The sequence below is a fragment of the Telopea speciosissima genome, chromosome 8, assembly GCF_018873765.1.
Source record: "Telopea speciosissima isolate NSW1024214 ecotype Mountain lineage chromosome 8, Tspe_v1, whole genome shotgun sequence".
Taxonomy (NCBI): domain Eukaryota; kingdom Viridiplantae; phylum Streptophyta; class Magnoliopsida; order Proteales; family Proteaceae; genus Telopea; species Telopea speciosissima.
Window position 1 is genome coordinate 23683935 of NC_057923.1, and position 14682 is coordinate 23698616.

At 38.6% G+C, this 14682-nt stretch overlaps 1 protein-coding gene across 5 annotated transcripts; it reads left to right on the forward strand.

The window, feature by feature from the left end:
* Positions 1 to 4405: 4405 nt before the first annotated feature.
* LOC122670537 (nudix hydrolase 20, chloroplastic-like) lies at positions 4406 to 13888 on the forward strand. 5 transcript variants are annotated; one of them, XM_043867459.1, is made up of 10 exons: positions 4411 to 4601; positions 4644 to 4813; positions 4956 to 5020; positions 5125 to 5311; positions 5608 to 5688; positions 9655 to 9780; positions 10720 to 10829; positions 13090 to 13205; positions 13347 to 13467; positions 13692 to 13888. In XM_043867459.1, the coding sequence occupies exons 1-10, from the start codon at positions 4496 to 4498 to the stop codon at positions 13759 to 13761; spliced, it is 1152 nt and encodes a 383-aa protein (XP_043723394.1). In that variant the 5' UTR covers positions 4411 to 4495; the 3' UTR covers positions 13762 to 13888. The 5 variants fall into 5 exon arrangements, with proteins under 5 accessions (XP_043723397.1, XP_043723395.1, XP_043723394.1 ...); XM_043867460.1 differs by lacking the exon at positions 9655 to 9780 and having other exon boundaries at positions 4409 to 4601; XM_043867461.1 differs by lacking the exon at positions 9655 to 9780 and having other exon boundaries at positions 10720 to 10799.
* The last annotated feature ends 794 nt before the right edge of the window (positions 13889 to 14682 follow it).

Genomic DNA, 14682 nt, shown 5'->3' on the forward strand with positions numbered 1-14682 from the left:
GTTAGCTGCGGAGGAAAAATCCTTCTCAACCCTTGTAGAGAAGGAGAAGAACGAAGAGTGACGACTGACGAGGAGCTGTTGCGAGTTTTTTCCGATGAGAACCATCAAATATGTGAGACAAGAACGAGGTTTCAAGGGAGGATTTACTCTCAAAGGTTGATTCTTTCAGGTGGTTTCTGTAACTTGTAAGTGATCTCAGTAGCACAAGGCACAAGAGAGCTCCGATCGGTTCGTCCTGGCATAAACTTGGTGTTATTGTACTGTCTCTTACTCCCTAATCAACCAATCTGCCTGGAATTGCTAAATTGCTTTTCAGAGTGGAAATGACAAATCTCCTTTTTTTCTTTATTTGAGTCTATGACTTTCTTTCCTTCTCTTTCCCTTTTTTCCTCTTATGCCATTTGAAGAATCAGATCTTTTGTATTATGGTAAGCTTGTAAATACAGCCAACATTTTAAAAAGTAGACCCAATTTTGGGGAGAGTAGACAAGAATATTGATTGGGGAGAGAAAACAGAGGGAGAAGAGATGACTAGAATACCTGTGCGATGGAGTTGCGCGATTTCTGCAACTTCATTTTGGGGAAGGAGAGAACGGTGGGTTTGAATTGAATAGGTTTGGTTTATAATCTTAGAAGAGGGTAAAGTTGGCATTTCCCACTGAATATTATTTAACAGGATATTAGAAAGGGGGGCAAAATTGAAATTTTACATTGTATTATTTAACCTCGTCTATTTAGGGGGTGCGGTTGTATAATTTTGAAACATAAGGGATCGCTTTGTATTTTATACATACCTCAAGGGGGTGGCAGTGTAATTTTCCCTTGTTTCAATAGTCTCCACATTCTTAGAGGTGAATTTGAATCTTACATATGAAAAGTTTTGAATCAACTTCTGTTTATTTTCAAGGGTTTTGGTGGTTGCAAATCAACTAAAAAGAAATGGTAAACTCTAAAGGCTATCTTCTCTTAAAAAGAAGATAAATTTCTACCAGAAGTATAGCAGCGAATCCATGATGGCCATGCATATAAGAAGATTCGAACGTAAATATTTCCTAACAACTTGAACAATCAAAATTGGAGATATGGGCGTAGCAGAACTCTAAAAAAAAATTTCATAAACGAGAATAAAAGATAATGGTGTTTGGAAGTTAATAGAAGTAGAGCACTCCTGCGTACTACTTCTACTTGAAAGGCATTGATAACACGATTTGGGTGCTTTTGAATCCCGATTGCGGTTTCCATATTGGTTTATGAAATAATATAAATTTATTTCAAATACTATCTTCTATTAGGTCTATTCTAAAAATTTTACCAAGTTAGAATGAAAATACAAGGGAGAGGGTTCTTTGAGTATGAGCAAGCAAGGTACAATACACCCTCTCCCATTGGTTTTTTTAAATCATTCATTTCCTTTATATTAGGGGTGTCAACCGGTTGGTCTCAGTCGGGTCTAATCGGGCTTAACCAAGCTTGAAGCCTGCACCGTGATCGCTTGTTTAGATAATCAGACTGGGTTTGGACGGACTCGAACTATAATCGGGCCCTAATTGGGTCTTAACCGGGCTATGGCCTGTTTAAATCTTAACGGGCTTTAAGATTAGTAAAGCAAAGACGGAGTATATGATGTGTAACTTTAGTCATACAATGATGGATGGTGAAATTGTGAAAATTTGAAGAGAGAGAGAGAGAGAGAGAGAGAGAGAGAGAGAGAGACCGCCAAGTGACTATTTCAGATATATGGGATCTATCACACATAAAGAATGTGACATAGACGATGATGTTTTACAAAGAATTAAAGTGGGATGGATGAAATGGAGAGGGACGATCGGAGCACTGTGTCCCTTTAAAGCTTAAAGGAAAGTTCTACAAGACTGTTGTCTGACCTGCTATAATGTACAGGGCGGAATGTTGGGTAGTTAAGAAGTGTCATATAGTGAAACTTTATGTTGTAGAGATGAGGATGTTAAGATTGATGTGCGGCAAAATTAGGAAGGATAAAGTGAGGAATAGATGTGTTAGAGATGATGTGGGAGTTGCCCCGATCAATGATAAGCTCCGAGAATGCCGTCTGAGGTGGTTTGGCCATGTGCAACAGAGGCCTGGGGACGCCCCCAATAAGTAGGAGTGATCTAATTCCAATTGAAGAAGCTAAAAGAGCTATGGGCAGACATAAAATGACCATAGGTGAGGTTGTGAAGAATGACATGCATAGTTTGGGTTTTGTGCCAGGTATGACCTTACATAAAGCCTTTTGGAGGGCAAGGATCCATGTTATAGTTGAGATTTTCTTCTTTTCCTGAGCCATCCTCTTTCCTCTTTTTTTAATTTTTAATTTTTCATTTTTCATTTTTCACTTTTCTTATCTTATTTCCTCATTTTTATTCTTTATCCCCCTTACTTTCATTTCCCTTTGTATGGCTCTCAGTTTTCCCTATTTTGTTTTATTAATGATTCATGTAGTCGATCCCATTTAATTGAGATAAGGTAAGTTGTTGTTGTTGTTGTTGTTGTTTAATCTCTTAAACGGGCATTAAATTGTACAGCCCTAAAATAATTATTGGAAAATCAGAAAAAAGAGAAGAAGAGAAGTTCTTTGATTACACTGCAAATTTTGCATCGGAGGCCCACCGCATGTGCCATGAGGCACCGACTGACTTCATATGGATATCATGGTACGTTTCATGATTTCATTGTTGGTTCTTGCTACCCATTTCTTGTCTTGTCATTTATCATCCACGTTCTCTTCTATTATTTGATATCTTATGTTGTTAATTAGTGCTCCGGAAATTCTTACTAAAACCTACTTTTGACCTCATTTCCCATGCTTCCACAGTGAATTCTATCTGTCTCGAATATTCCTCAATTTTTTCTTTTAATCTGTATTTGTTAATCCCTGAAGATTTGTGGAATCAGCGATATGGTTTGGTTAATCTGATTCCTTCTTGTTTGATACAAAGCAATCGATTTATGATCTCAAGTCCAAACAAATTCTCATGAGTCACAGCTAAAACAAATTCAATTCTTCACCGAGATTTGATGAGTTCACACAATTGCTCTTGTGAAATATTACGTGACCATCTACTTGAAATCTTGTCAGTCAACTGAAAAGCAGATCCTATCTTGCACTCTAAATTATTGAGGACCTGTCTTGAACTGATTGTTCTTGCCTTCCACTTGGAAAGTCTCTTACTAATGGGGTCGGGCTTGGTCGGGCCTGGAATTGGTTGGTTCGACCAGATGCCCGATAAGCTAGGACCTCCATCGGGACCGTTCGATTATTAAACATGTTAGGTTTATAGCTCAACATATTTAATAATCAGGTTGGGCCGGATTTTAACCTGGCGGACTCAGCTGGGCCAACCAGACTAGGCATGGAATTGATACCCCTACTTTAAACAATCATATTACAATGAATATGAGGAGGCACAACACTATAGGTTAAGAAAGTCTTTTTTCCAAAATACAATATGGGAAAAAGGACTCTTTCCGGGATTGTGGCTCTTGCGTCAAACACATGATGAGGCAAAGTCTAACTCGCTCTTTTGTCACGCCTTTCATTCACTCGCTTGAGTCAGACTCAATCACTCTTCTTGTAAGGAGGATCATTCATTCGTCACTCTCTTGCTATTACCCAAAGGGAATGCAACAAACAAGGTGCATATTATCATATCAAAACAAGCGAATCATAGTGCGATTTGTACTACCAGAAAAGTGTTGTTAACCCGTAGGCAATAGAGTCAGGGATCCGGCTCTTGTGCATCCGGGCTGCATGTGTAGTGTTAGACTCAAAGCGGTGCATTTTGACTGCCTTACCCCTGCTCAAGCGCCTTGCCCCCCGAGTAGGGGTAAGGCGGTCCAAGCGCTCCACCTTGAGCCTGGTGTTGCACATGCAGTCCGATTGCCCGAATGCACAGGATCTTTTTGCAGATGTGCCTAAGTAAACGTAGTGAATCACATAAAGATGCCCCTACCTGCCAGCGTGCGGATACACAGGGGCGATCGAAGCGCGAAGCGATGGATGGAATATGAAAATTCCACCCACCCCTATTGATACTTTTGCATGCATTACCATTAGCAAGGGCCATGCATCCCCTGCAATTATTCAAGCTCCGTTGCCACATATAGAGGGATCGCCTAAAAGTATCTGCAACGTCGGCATCATTTTATGGCCATTAATGGCTGTACTTTTTCTGCCGTGCTGAAAACTTTCGTCTCTTTTTTCAATTTGTAGAAGTTGAACATGTGGAAGTTATAAGTTCAAAACTGACTCAAGGTGGACCTCTGGATTGCAGCTTTATTAAATTTGTAATTATTAATTCGAAGATTTTCGTCTTCTTTTATTTCCAATAAAATCTCCAGTACGGGGAATCTGAGGAAAAACTAGGTTTTGTTGGGTCGAGTTGAAGCTACCGATCAAGCACGAAAGGGCGAAAGGAAGACTCGTAAGACGCCGTCAAATCGACACTTGAGCAGTGCACACGTTAGAGGAGCTCTTATGGCCTGCAATGCATCTCTCTCTCATCGAGTCCCGATCTCCTTGGCTTCTCTCTGCAATTTCTCTCTTTCCCCTCTTCTTCGAACCAAGATCACTTCTTTTACAAGTTTTTCGAATTTCGGTATCAACCGGACAATAGTTCGCTCCCGTTCTTTGAATTTCAGTTTCAACCCTACAATAGTTCGCTCTCGTTCTTTGGTGGCGGGTAGCTTCAGTTGGGATGACGTTTTCCGAATTTCCCAAGCTGAGGATGCCGTAGATGATTCTTTGGACTTTCAAAGGTACTTCGAAAGGATAAGTGCGTGCAATCGTGGTTCTGTAAGCCTATCTTACTCTCCTATTTAATAGTCTATTTGAATTCCCTCTTAATTTGATTTTTTTGAGCTTCTTCAATGATTTGAACTTTAATTTGTTTACCAAAGAAGATAAGTTTTTCAATTTTTGCCTCGCTTGCTCACAGGAAATGCAGTCTGAGTTCCTTCCTTTTGTTATCGAGGGACGAATCGTTGGATATATCCATAACGGGTATGTGATGCTATTTGAAGAATTCTTATTTCCTAAAAGCCTTGCTGTTACAGAAATGAAAAGGGGTTGACGTACCAATAATAATCTCATTTAAGTTAAGCCAGCTTTGCAGACCATCTCAGGAAGTTCAATGATGTGTTTGTTTTTGGGGAAGATAATTCGTACAGTAGCCATTGTCGTGGCTATGTCACTCTACATCCATTACTTGGGTCACCAGAGGATAGGACAGGCGCAGTCGGAGATGTAATCAGATGCTTGGGAGAAAGATTGATTCCAGGTATACGGAATGAGGTACTTCTTGTGATCATTTAACAGTAAATTTTTCTGTTTTACCTCAGCTTTGTTTTGGTTGCTGTTATTTCTCAACTTAACGGTATCATGTTCGTAGCAGTTGTTTTAATTTAAGAAAAGTAAACTGTCAGTTCTAGTGCCTTCTTGACAATCAGTAATCTAACTTGAATAGAATCTCCATCTATAATTGAAGTTATGACATATTTAGTTGCAATTATCTGAAACTCAATTTTCAAGTTGGTAGTTTTTTTGCCCCCTTTGTTTTGCTAACCATTGTTTATATTGATCTGAATCAGCTATACCCTGTGAAATCATCATTTGACATGCCGGTGTTTTTCTCTTTAGAACGTGCAGCTGCTCCCTACTTTGGGATAAAGGTCTAACATGATTCTTCTTCTTCACTTCTCATGCTCAATTTTTTCGTAAGATCATTATTGGAATTATCAAATTTTCCTGAGATCACTTCCCCCCTTTTTGGAATTGCGGTTTATTTTAATGAATAAGGACGAATTTCAACAGATTGATCTCCTCATATTTGATATAAATTGATTTTTGGGCTTTGAATCTGAAATATAGATGGAAGTGTACATGACTTTGGGTTTGTTGAGTGCAACTGGGTTTCTGCATAAAGTAATGATAATGAGAAACTAACTATTGTTCTGTCCAAAGTTAAAATATTATCATGTTTCTATAGTAACTAGACTGAAGCAGGTTATGTGATGACTTTCTTTGGCTCTATTGGTTGGTGATTAACTAAGGTTCAACAATCAACAATAGTGGTGTGGGAAAATCATTCCAGCTGTGACTTGGTGGATAGGAATCTTGTGATATATATATATATATATTGGGGGGTGGGGGGTGGTGATGGTAGTGGGAAGGATTGATGGCAGAATTTGGAAAAATGGTATTTAAAGGGTGTTTTTTAGGGTCAGATTTTGTTCTGCTAGACAGGGTACTTTTGAATCGAGGGACAGATCAGAAAGGGCTCCTTGAGGGTGGAGATATATCTCCCAAGATGAGGTGCCAACTATTCATCAAATAAAAAAAAGAGGATTTAGCGATGGCTAATTGTTGCTGAAATGCTAGTTACAGGATTGATGGCAGAATTTGAAAAAATGATGTTAAAAGGGTGTTTTTTAGGGTCGAATTTTGTTCTGCTGTACAGGGTATTTTTGAATCCTTGAGGGTGGAGATATATCTCCCAAGATGAGGTGCTAACTATTCATCAAATAAAAAAGAGAGGATTTAGTGATGGCTAATTGTTGCTGAAATGCTAGTTACATGTTGAAAGAATCGATAACTTCCCTCCCCCCTCGTGGGGGTTTGGGGGATAGGCCAGGTGCTCACCTATATCTTGATTACAAGGTGGCAGGCACGAGATATTGCTCACCTATTTCTTAATTTCTATTTTTATTAGAGTTTTAGCTAGAGTTAAGAGTTGTAGGAGATAGGCTAGTTAGTTTTGGATTATATTTTGAATTTAGAGTTTCAATCTGAAGAAACTCATCTACTTAATACTCAATCGAGTTAGAAGCAAAAGGTCCTGACTTGTGACACTGAGTATGATCAGCTTGGCTTTGATGGTACCCAAATTTCTTCATGGCCTTTAAGAAGCGACCAAACCAGGCCCTAGGAGATTGTTTGAGTCCATAAAGGAGCTTTTGTGACTTGCATACTTTGCCAGTTGTGGGGTTGAATCAAACCCACGAGGCAAATCCATGTAAACCTCTTCTTCGAGTTCACCATTCAAGAAGGCATTTTTGACGTCTAGTTGTTGCAGGTTCCATCCTAGGTTAGCAGCCCAGGATAGTAAAGCTCTAACCAAATTCATCTTTGCCAAGGGGGCAAAGGTTTCTTGGTAGTCTATCCCATAGGTCTGGGTAAAGCCTTTGCCTACCAGACGAGCCTTGTACCTTTCAACTGTACCACCAGCCCTTTGCTTGACTGTAAACACCCACTTGCACCTAACTAATTTCTTCCCTTAGGGACGTGGAACAAGTTCCCATGTACCATTCTTGTCCAAAGCTTGCATCTCTTCTACCTTAGTACCCTTCCACTTTTGATAATTAATGCCTTCCTTCCAATCCTGTGGAACATACACAGAAGACAAGGAAGAGACAAAAGCAAAATGGGAAGGAGAAAGGGACTCATAAGATACAAAATGAGAAATAGGGTGTTGAGTGCAAGAACAAACGCCTTCTCTTAAGGCAATGGGACGATCATCAATGTTAGCAATAACAGAAGGAGAAAGATTACCTGATGGAGACAGCGCATCTGGGGAGGGCGCCACAATGAGTAATGGTTGTTCTCTCATGGTCTCCTTGTGCTTGGATCTATTCCGAGTGTAGGTTATTACATCCAAGGGGGCAGGAGCAGATCCTTTCTCATTATTATTGTTGTTACTTGGAGGCTCCCCCTGAAATGTAATGTCAGACTCCCCCTGAACTGGGATGTTAGAAATAGCAGGAATAATATCATCAATATTAGCAACAACCATGGGAGAAACAGGGCACACTTGCTCTTCCTCAAGACTCTCCCCCTGAAGAGGAAGCGTGAAATAGGGATCCTGCTCATGGAAAGTAACATCCATGGTGATATAGAGCTGGCGAGATGGAGGGTGATCGCATTTATAACCCTTTTGGGAGGTCGAGTTTCCTAGGAAAAAACACTTAAAAGTTTGAGGATCCAACTTAGAATGAGTAGGGGAGGAGTTGTGTACAAAGCACACACAACCAAAAACTTTGGGAGGTAGGGAAGTGGCAATGGCAGGGTCAGGGAGAAAAGACAACTGTGTCTTAAAGTTAAGAACACTAGAGGGAAGCCGATTAATAAGGTAGGGTGCTGCTGTTAGGACAGCATCTCCCCAATAGTGTTTTGGGACAGCAGTGGTAAACATCAAGGCCCGAGCAACATCCAGGAGATGCCGAATTGTCCGTTCAGGGATGCCATTCTGCTCTGGAGTCCGAACACAGGAAGTTTGGGAGAGAATGCCATGGGAAGAGAGGTACTCCTGAAAAGCATGGTCAAGGTATTCAGTGCCATTATCACTGCGTAAGACCCTGACAGAGGCATTAAACTGAGTATGAAGCATAGCATGGAAAGAATTAAAGCAAGAAAAAACATTAGACTCCAGAGCAAAAATGGATTGACTTGTCATTAATGACAGAGGTCCCCTTATTTATAATGAGATTACAACCCTAAGAGGGCAAAAAGGAAACAGGGAAATAACATAAAACCCTAATATAAAGAGATAAAATACTGATCCCATGGTTCTCAACAATTGTCTAGTTTACCAGGAGTGTATACTGTGCTGTACTATTTCTCTTCCATTAGAATCCTCTTCTAATAAACTAGTTACTTACGAAAAAAATTAGTTGACGAGGATAATTCCTTGAGGTAATTCTTTAACTGGCACTGAAAATTTAGTTATTAGTTTCAAATATGGTTCATATAGTTTGTAAATCGTTGTTTAATATCTAGCTAAGCTGGAATTGGGTCTTTGACTTGGGTTCCGACGGAAGAGCACCAAATTGGGTTCTTACGAAGAAACAGATCTATAGGTTGTGCAAAGTTCAGGTAGAAACTAATCTATTAGGTAATCTATTTGGTTAGTGGTTCATGGATTAGGTTTTCAGTATGGAGAGTTTGGGATATATCTGCTTGTGAACTTGCGATTGATTTTGCATTCCTTCTGAGCTTCCTTATGCCCATGCTATGGTTCATTATGTTTGTGTGAGTAACAGGTATGAAAAACATTAGAGATATTTTTAGATGAAGAAGTTAAGAGCACCAGTAACGTCAGTACCAGGTGTTTTGTTTGTTCCATGGAGATAGCTCTTCTAAAGAAAAGACATTTTCTCTATTGCAACCATTAGGTTGCAGGTTCGAAACATAGAATCAGCATCTCCGCGAAGCGGAGGTAAGGCTGCGTACCTTTGCCCCCCCCCTAGACCCTGCAGTAGCGGAAGCCTCATGCATTGGGACGCTGAAAGTTACATGTACCAAGCTTTTTTACAATTAAATTCATAAAACTCCAGTGCGCCTTTGTCGTCAGTTCTTTTTTCCTTCTTTTGAAAGTTTAAAATTTGAGATGAGAATTGCTTTGATGAATGCTTCATTTCATACAAGTCAAAACATATTTAAGCTTAAACACACACACACACACACACAAAAGAAAAACTTATTTAAGATTTTGGCTTCAAGTTAATGTATATATTCTTCTACTCGTTTCAAAGATTTGACGTGACTTTTTTTGTCAAGCTCATATTTCTGATGAATTTATTTCCTTACATTTCCTCTTGTTGACTCTTTTTTTTTTTTTAATAATGTTTCTTTGAGAATAGGCTTATGGTGTGCATATGAATGGGTACGTTGATAGGGATGGGAAGAAATTCTTGTGGATAGGAAAGAGAAGTGAAGTGAAACCCACTTTTCCTGGAATGCTAGATCATCTAGTTGCTGGAGGCCTGGTATGTTAAAATTGTATATTTGACTAAATATTAATAGTATGGACCCTGTTCCTTGTCTTCAACATCATAATTATTGTAGAAATCCTGTATACTTTCCTATTTCAGTGATAGTTTATGCTTACTGTTTCTGCCAACAATCTTAACTAGTCCAGTTAAAATAATGTTGGACCTGTCTTTTGGGATTTGCAATCACTTTGACTTTTGGACAAAGAATGGCTTCAAAATCAAGAAGAGAAACTCAACACCCAAAATCCCATAATCACTGTCCGTGAATCCACGATTCCCTGCCAGATGGCGACAGAAGCCAGCTTTAGTAGGGTGACTTATCCTATTCTGTTAGTCTGTACTCCCTACTTGTAATATGTGAGATCCTACTGCTTTTTCATGGCGTGTGACTCAAACAAACTTGTTTCTTGACACAGTACATAAGAAGCTAGGCTAGGAAAGGTGTTCATTTTTAGTTGTTTGTTTTAATGTTTGAGGGAACAATCAAGAAGTCATGTTTCTCTAAATTTCAGGTGCAATTTATACCATGGAAAAAGCTCTTGGCGTCTAGGAATAGCATTTTGATGCAAGGAAAATTGGGATTTGAACTCATGAATTGCCTATTTTCTGTTTGGATGTGCCCAGACTTCTGGTTGTCATATATTTCAGGGTTGAGATGTTATGCTTGCATTTATTTAAGTTTGAGAAGAAAGTTAGGACTGTACTTGTTTCGACAGAAGGAATCCTAGTCTTGAACTTGAGCCAAAGGTCTTCAAGTAACCGTCCTTACTACAAAACTTGAGTCAACACGTTCTTTTTACCTCATAACTTACAGTTATAGCCATTGAGTTGAGCAGTTTGCCAAAAGTCTATTTTTTCTGGCACTTGAGCATTGTTCATTAATCTAACCTGACCTTTATCTATAGCTCATGTTGTCTTCCATGGTATTTGCAGCCCCATGGTATCACCTGTAAGGAGAACCTTTTGAAGGAATGTGAAGAGGAAGCAGGAATACCGAGATCCATATCCAGTGGGTATGTTTTCCTTCTGAGCTACCTTATCAGATAGTCCAACCTGATTCTGTAATTGATTTTTGTTGTCAAAAGCACATTCGTAGAAGTAAACTCTCAGAAAGGAGAATCTTTTGAAGGAATTTATGTTACTTAACTAAATCAGGTTGTACAATAACTGATTGCTTTTCATATTTCTTGCATGGTTGGGATACAACTCAACCCAACTTAGCCTTATACCAACTAAATGGGATCGATTACGTGGATCCTTTTTCTCCAATCAGCTCTATTCAAAGCTAACTTGTTTACTAGTCCTAAGCTATGCATATCTTTCCTCACCACTTCTTCTAGAGTCATTTTAGGTCTACCCCTAGCAATTTTAGCTCTTTCAATCTGAATCCAATCACCCCTCCGTAGTGGAGCATTCAAGGCCCCCGTTGCGCATGTCTGTGCCACCTCAAACGACTTTCTCGCAACTTATCCTGTATCAAAGGTACTCCTAAATTAGTTCTAATTTGTTCATTCCTCATTTTATCTTTTCTAGTTTGACCTCTCATCCATCTCAACATCCTCATTTCAGTTGCACTAAATTTGTTAATATGTTGTTTCTTCACTGCCACATTCAGCGCCATACATCATTGCTGGTCGTATAACTGTACTATAAAATTTTCCTTGGAGTTCTAAAGGAATATGTCAATCAGACAACACTCCGAAAACACCCCTCCACTTCATCCATCCTATTCTAATTCTTTGTGCAACTTCATTTTCTATTCCTGCTTTATTATGATTGAACCTAGATACCTAAAATTTTCACTTTGCGTATCTCCCTAGTCTCTATCATCAATTTTCACCACCTTACTTTTAATCCTATTGTTACTAAAGTTATACACAATATACTTTCTTATTCTACATATCTTAAAACCTTTTGATTCCAAGGTTGATCTGCATAGTCCACTTTACATTTATCTTTACTTTTGTGTTTCATCCACCAAAACAATATCATCAGCAAAAAACATACACCAAGTGATGCAGATCCGGGGTTCGAAAACCCTGCTCGGATCGCTTATGGGCCCATCCAAGTGTCAGATAACTTAAAATTTAAGCACAAGTGGCAAAACAGTAACTATTTGAAGGTTTTATAAGAGTAATGGCAGACTGGTATATAACTGAATTATAAGGGAATGGCAGTATCGTAATTAAATGGAAGTCAAGTGAATGGAATGCAATGTATTAGTAAAAGGGATAAACTAGGAAGAGGAGACAAATAAGGACAATAGGAGTTAATAGGAGAAGGGGAGGGTCAAACCTGGAAACAAATATCTAAAAGGATTTAGAAACACAACCGTGAGGTTGTCTTCAACCTTCGTTTAACAGAACCAGGTGGAAAAACAGGGCTTCAACCTCGTCGAGAGATCTCTTTCGTCTGAAGGTATTTCCTTCTGAAATTCTGGGGGTAGCAACCATAATCCAAGGCCTCTCAAATGCACAAGTTATCGATTAGAATAAACTAGCAGAAGAGGGACCGGAGAGACCTGAAACCAGATCTGGCAGTAATCAGGGAAACAGGTCCTTGCTTCGACTTGATCCTCGCAACAGGGGTTGATTTGGGTGATGAAACCCTTGGATTAGGATCTCACCCATGAGGGGACTGCCTTTGATTAGGATCTCAGGTCAAATCCAAAGAGCAGCAGGGAGTTCGCTCTCTTCCTTCTCAGCCTGATAATGTCAACAGTAACACGAAACGCAACTTGGTAGAAGAAAAAGGAACAGGAAGAAAATCGCACAACGCAGCCTCATAGGCACTCGTAAACTCAAGCCAATTCTTTCAGCTCATTCTCTTCAAATCTGATTTACTCTACCATATTACATGGTTATAAAGAAGACTCTTGCTTGGAAATGGAAACCTAACTAAATTGGCAACCAGCTAAAAGAAGAAACAAATTGAAATAGAAACTAAAAAACCCCAAGCAAAATGCCCTACGTATCTACTCAACTTCCTACAATAAACTAAATATTGCATGTTAATCCCAAATAAGCCTTAATCAGTCCAACATCTAACTGCGTCACCAAGGTGTCTGATTTTGGATGTCTTTAGTAAGCTCGTCTATGATTAGCGCAAACAAATATGAGCTTAAAGCTGATCCTTGATGTAATTGGGAATTCACTACCCTGCCCCTCACAGGTTTTTACATTAGCCACTAGTCACTACCCTACTATGCATATCTTTAAAACTTGTCCAACATCTTTCTTCTCTATTGCTTGCCAAATTAACTATGGTTGGGATAGTGAAGTAAAAGAAATGCTTGTTTTGCAGAGCCGTCCCAGTTGGTGCGGTTTCTTATATGGACATTGATGGTTATAGGTACAAAAGAGATGTTCTGTTTTGCTACGATTTAAAACTACCTGATGGTTTTATCCCTAAAAATCAAGGTAAGCTTGTGAGTGATGGTGTTCACTTTCATTTCATTGAGATACTACGATAGTGCAGAAATTTCCTTAATTTCACTTGAGCATCTTCATACAGTTCCAATTTGACACACTGATTGTTTTAGTTTAAATCACATGTGGCAGATGGAGAGGTAGAGAGCTTCAAGTTGATCTCTGTGATTCATGTTGCAAATATCATACGGAGAACACAGTTTTTCAAGGCAAATTGTGCTCTAGTCATCATTGATTTCTTATTTCGGCATGGGTATGAATATTTAACTCTCTTATTTCTTGTTTGAGCATGTGTCTAAATTTCTATTCTTTCCTTTTCATACCTTTGAAGTTGATGATGTGCTATCAATATGAGGGCCAAAAAGCTAAAAAAATTAAAATAATTTTGCGGCCTTTAGCTTTCCCTGCCGATACTTACTCACCAGTTAAGATTTCTATGAAAATTTCATTTGTTTTCTTTTTGGATAATACTTGCAGATACATTAGTCCAGAAGATCGAGATTATTTGCAGCTGCTACAAAGCTTGAGGAATGGAGATTGCTCGTGAATCTACTTTTTCTTAAACTTCTCCAAATATTTGTTTCCTTTGTGTTTAATATATATATTATTTGTGTAAAGATGAGAGTAATTTAATCTTTTTTTCTAATTGTCATCAGGTACTACCAATCTATTTCGAACCAGTGTTTCTTCCATACATTTTCAACGAACTGGTCTTCTGGTATGTCCTTTGTTTTAGGAATGAAATAGTATATAAATAAGTTCATGGCCATGATGACTTCACCAAAATAAGAGAATATTCATACTTGTACATGACATATTATTGATAGTGATATTATAGTTATCACTCCAGTCAACATATATGAACAACCATTAATGATGAATCTCAAAGGCTTGATTTTTCAAGGGAATGTCTCACTTAACCAGCCATAAGGTCCTAAGGATGATAAAAAACCCATTATAAACGAGATCAATAATATTATATTGATTAGAACTTCCCCACAGTCAAGATATTGCTTAGGCTTTAGATCATGTAATATGAATCCGATTGCAACATCGACAGAGAACATCAGTAAACAAGATTTAAGTAGTACTATCCGCCTACACAATTTGCTAATCAAAAACAAAGAGATGACAATATTCAATACATTTGTAACTCTGATGAAACCTAATGATAGCAAAGCTTACTTCTATAGCCCTAGAGTCCAAATATCAAGTGTGCATAAATTATAACAACTTTAACCTTGCTAGCTGTTGAAACACGTCATGTGATGAAACCTAATGATAACAAAGCTTGCTTCTTTAACCCTAGAGCTCAAAAATCAAGGATGTATAAAATATCATAACATTAACCCCCTTACTTACTGTTGAAACACATTATGTGTATTGAATATTGTTTTCTTTGTTTTTTATTAGCAAGTTTGGTTGGTGGGATAGTTTTGCTTGGATCTTGCTTATTGATGTTTTCTAT

Coding starts and splice junctions, on each gene's coding strand:
- LOC122670537 (XM_043867457.1), top strand. CDS start 4,496: ATGGCCTGCAATGCATCTCTCTCTCATCGAGTCCCGATCTCCTTGGCT. Junction 4,814..4,955: donor GTGCGTGCAATCGTGGTTCT/GTAAGCCTATCT, acceptor GCTTGCTCACAG/GAAATGCAGTCTGAGTTCCT. Junction 5,021..5,124: donor GTTGGATATATCCATAACGG/GTATGTGATGCT, acceptor AAGTTAAGCCAG/CTTTGCAGACCATCTCAGGA.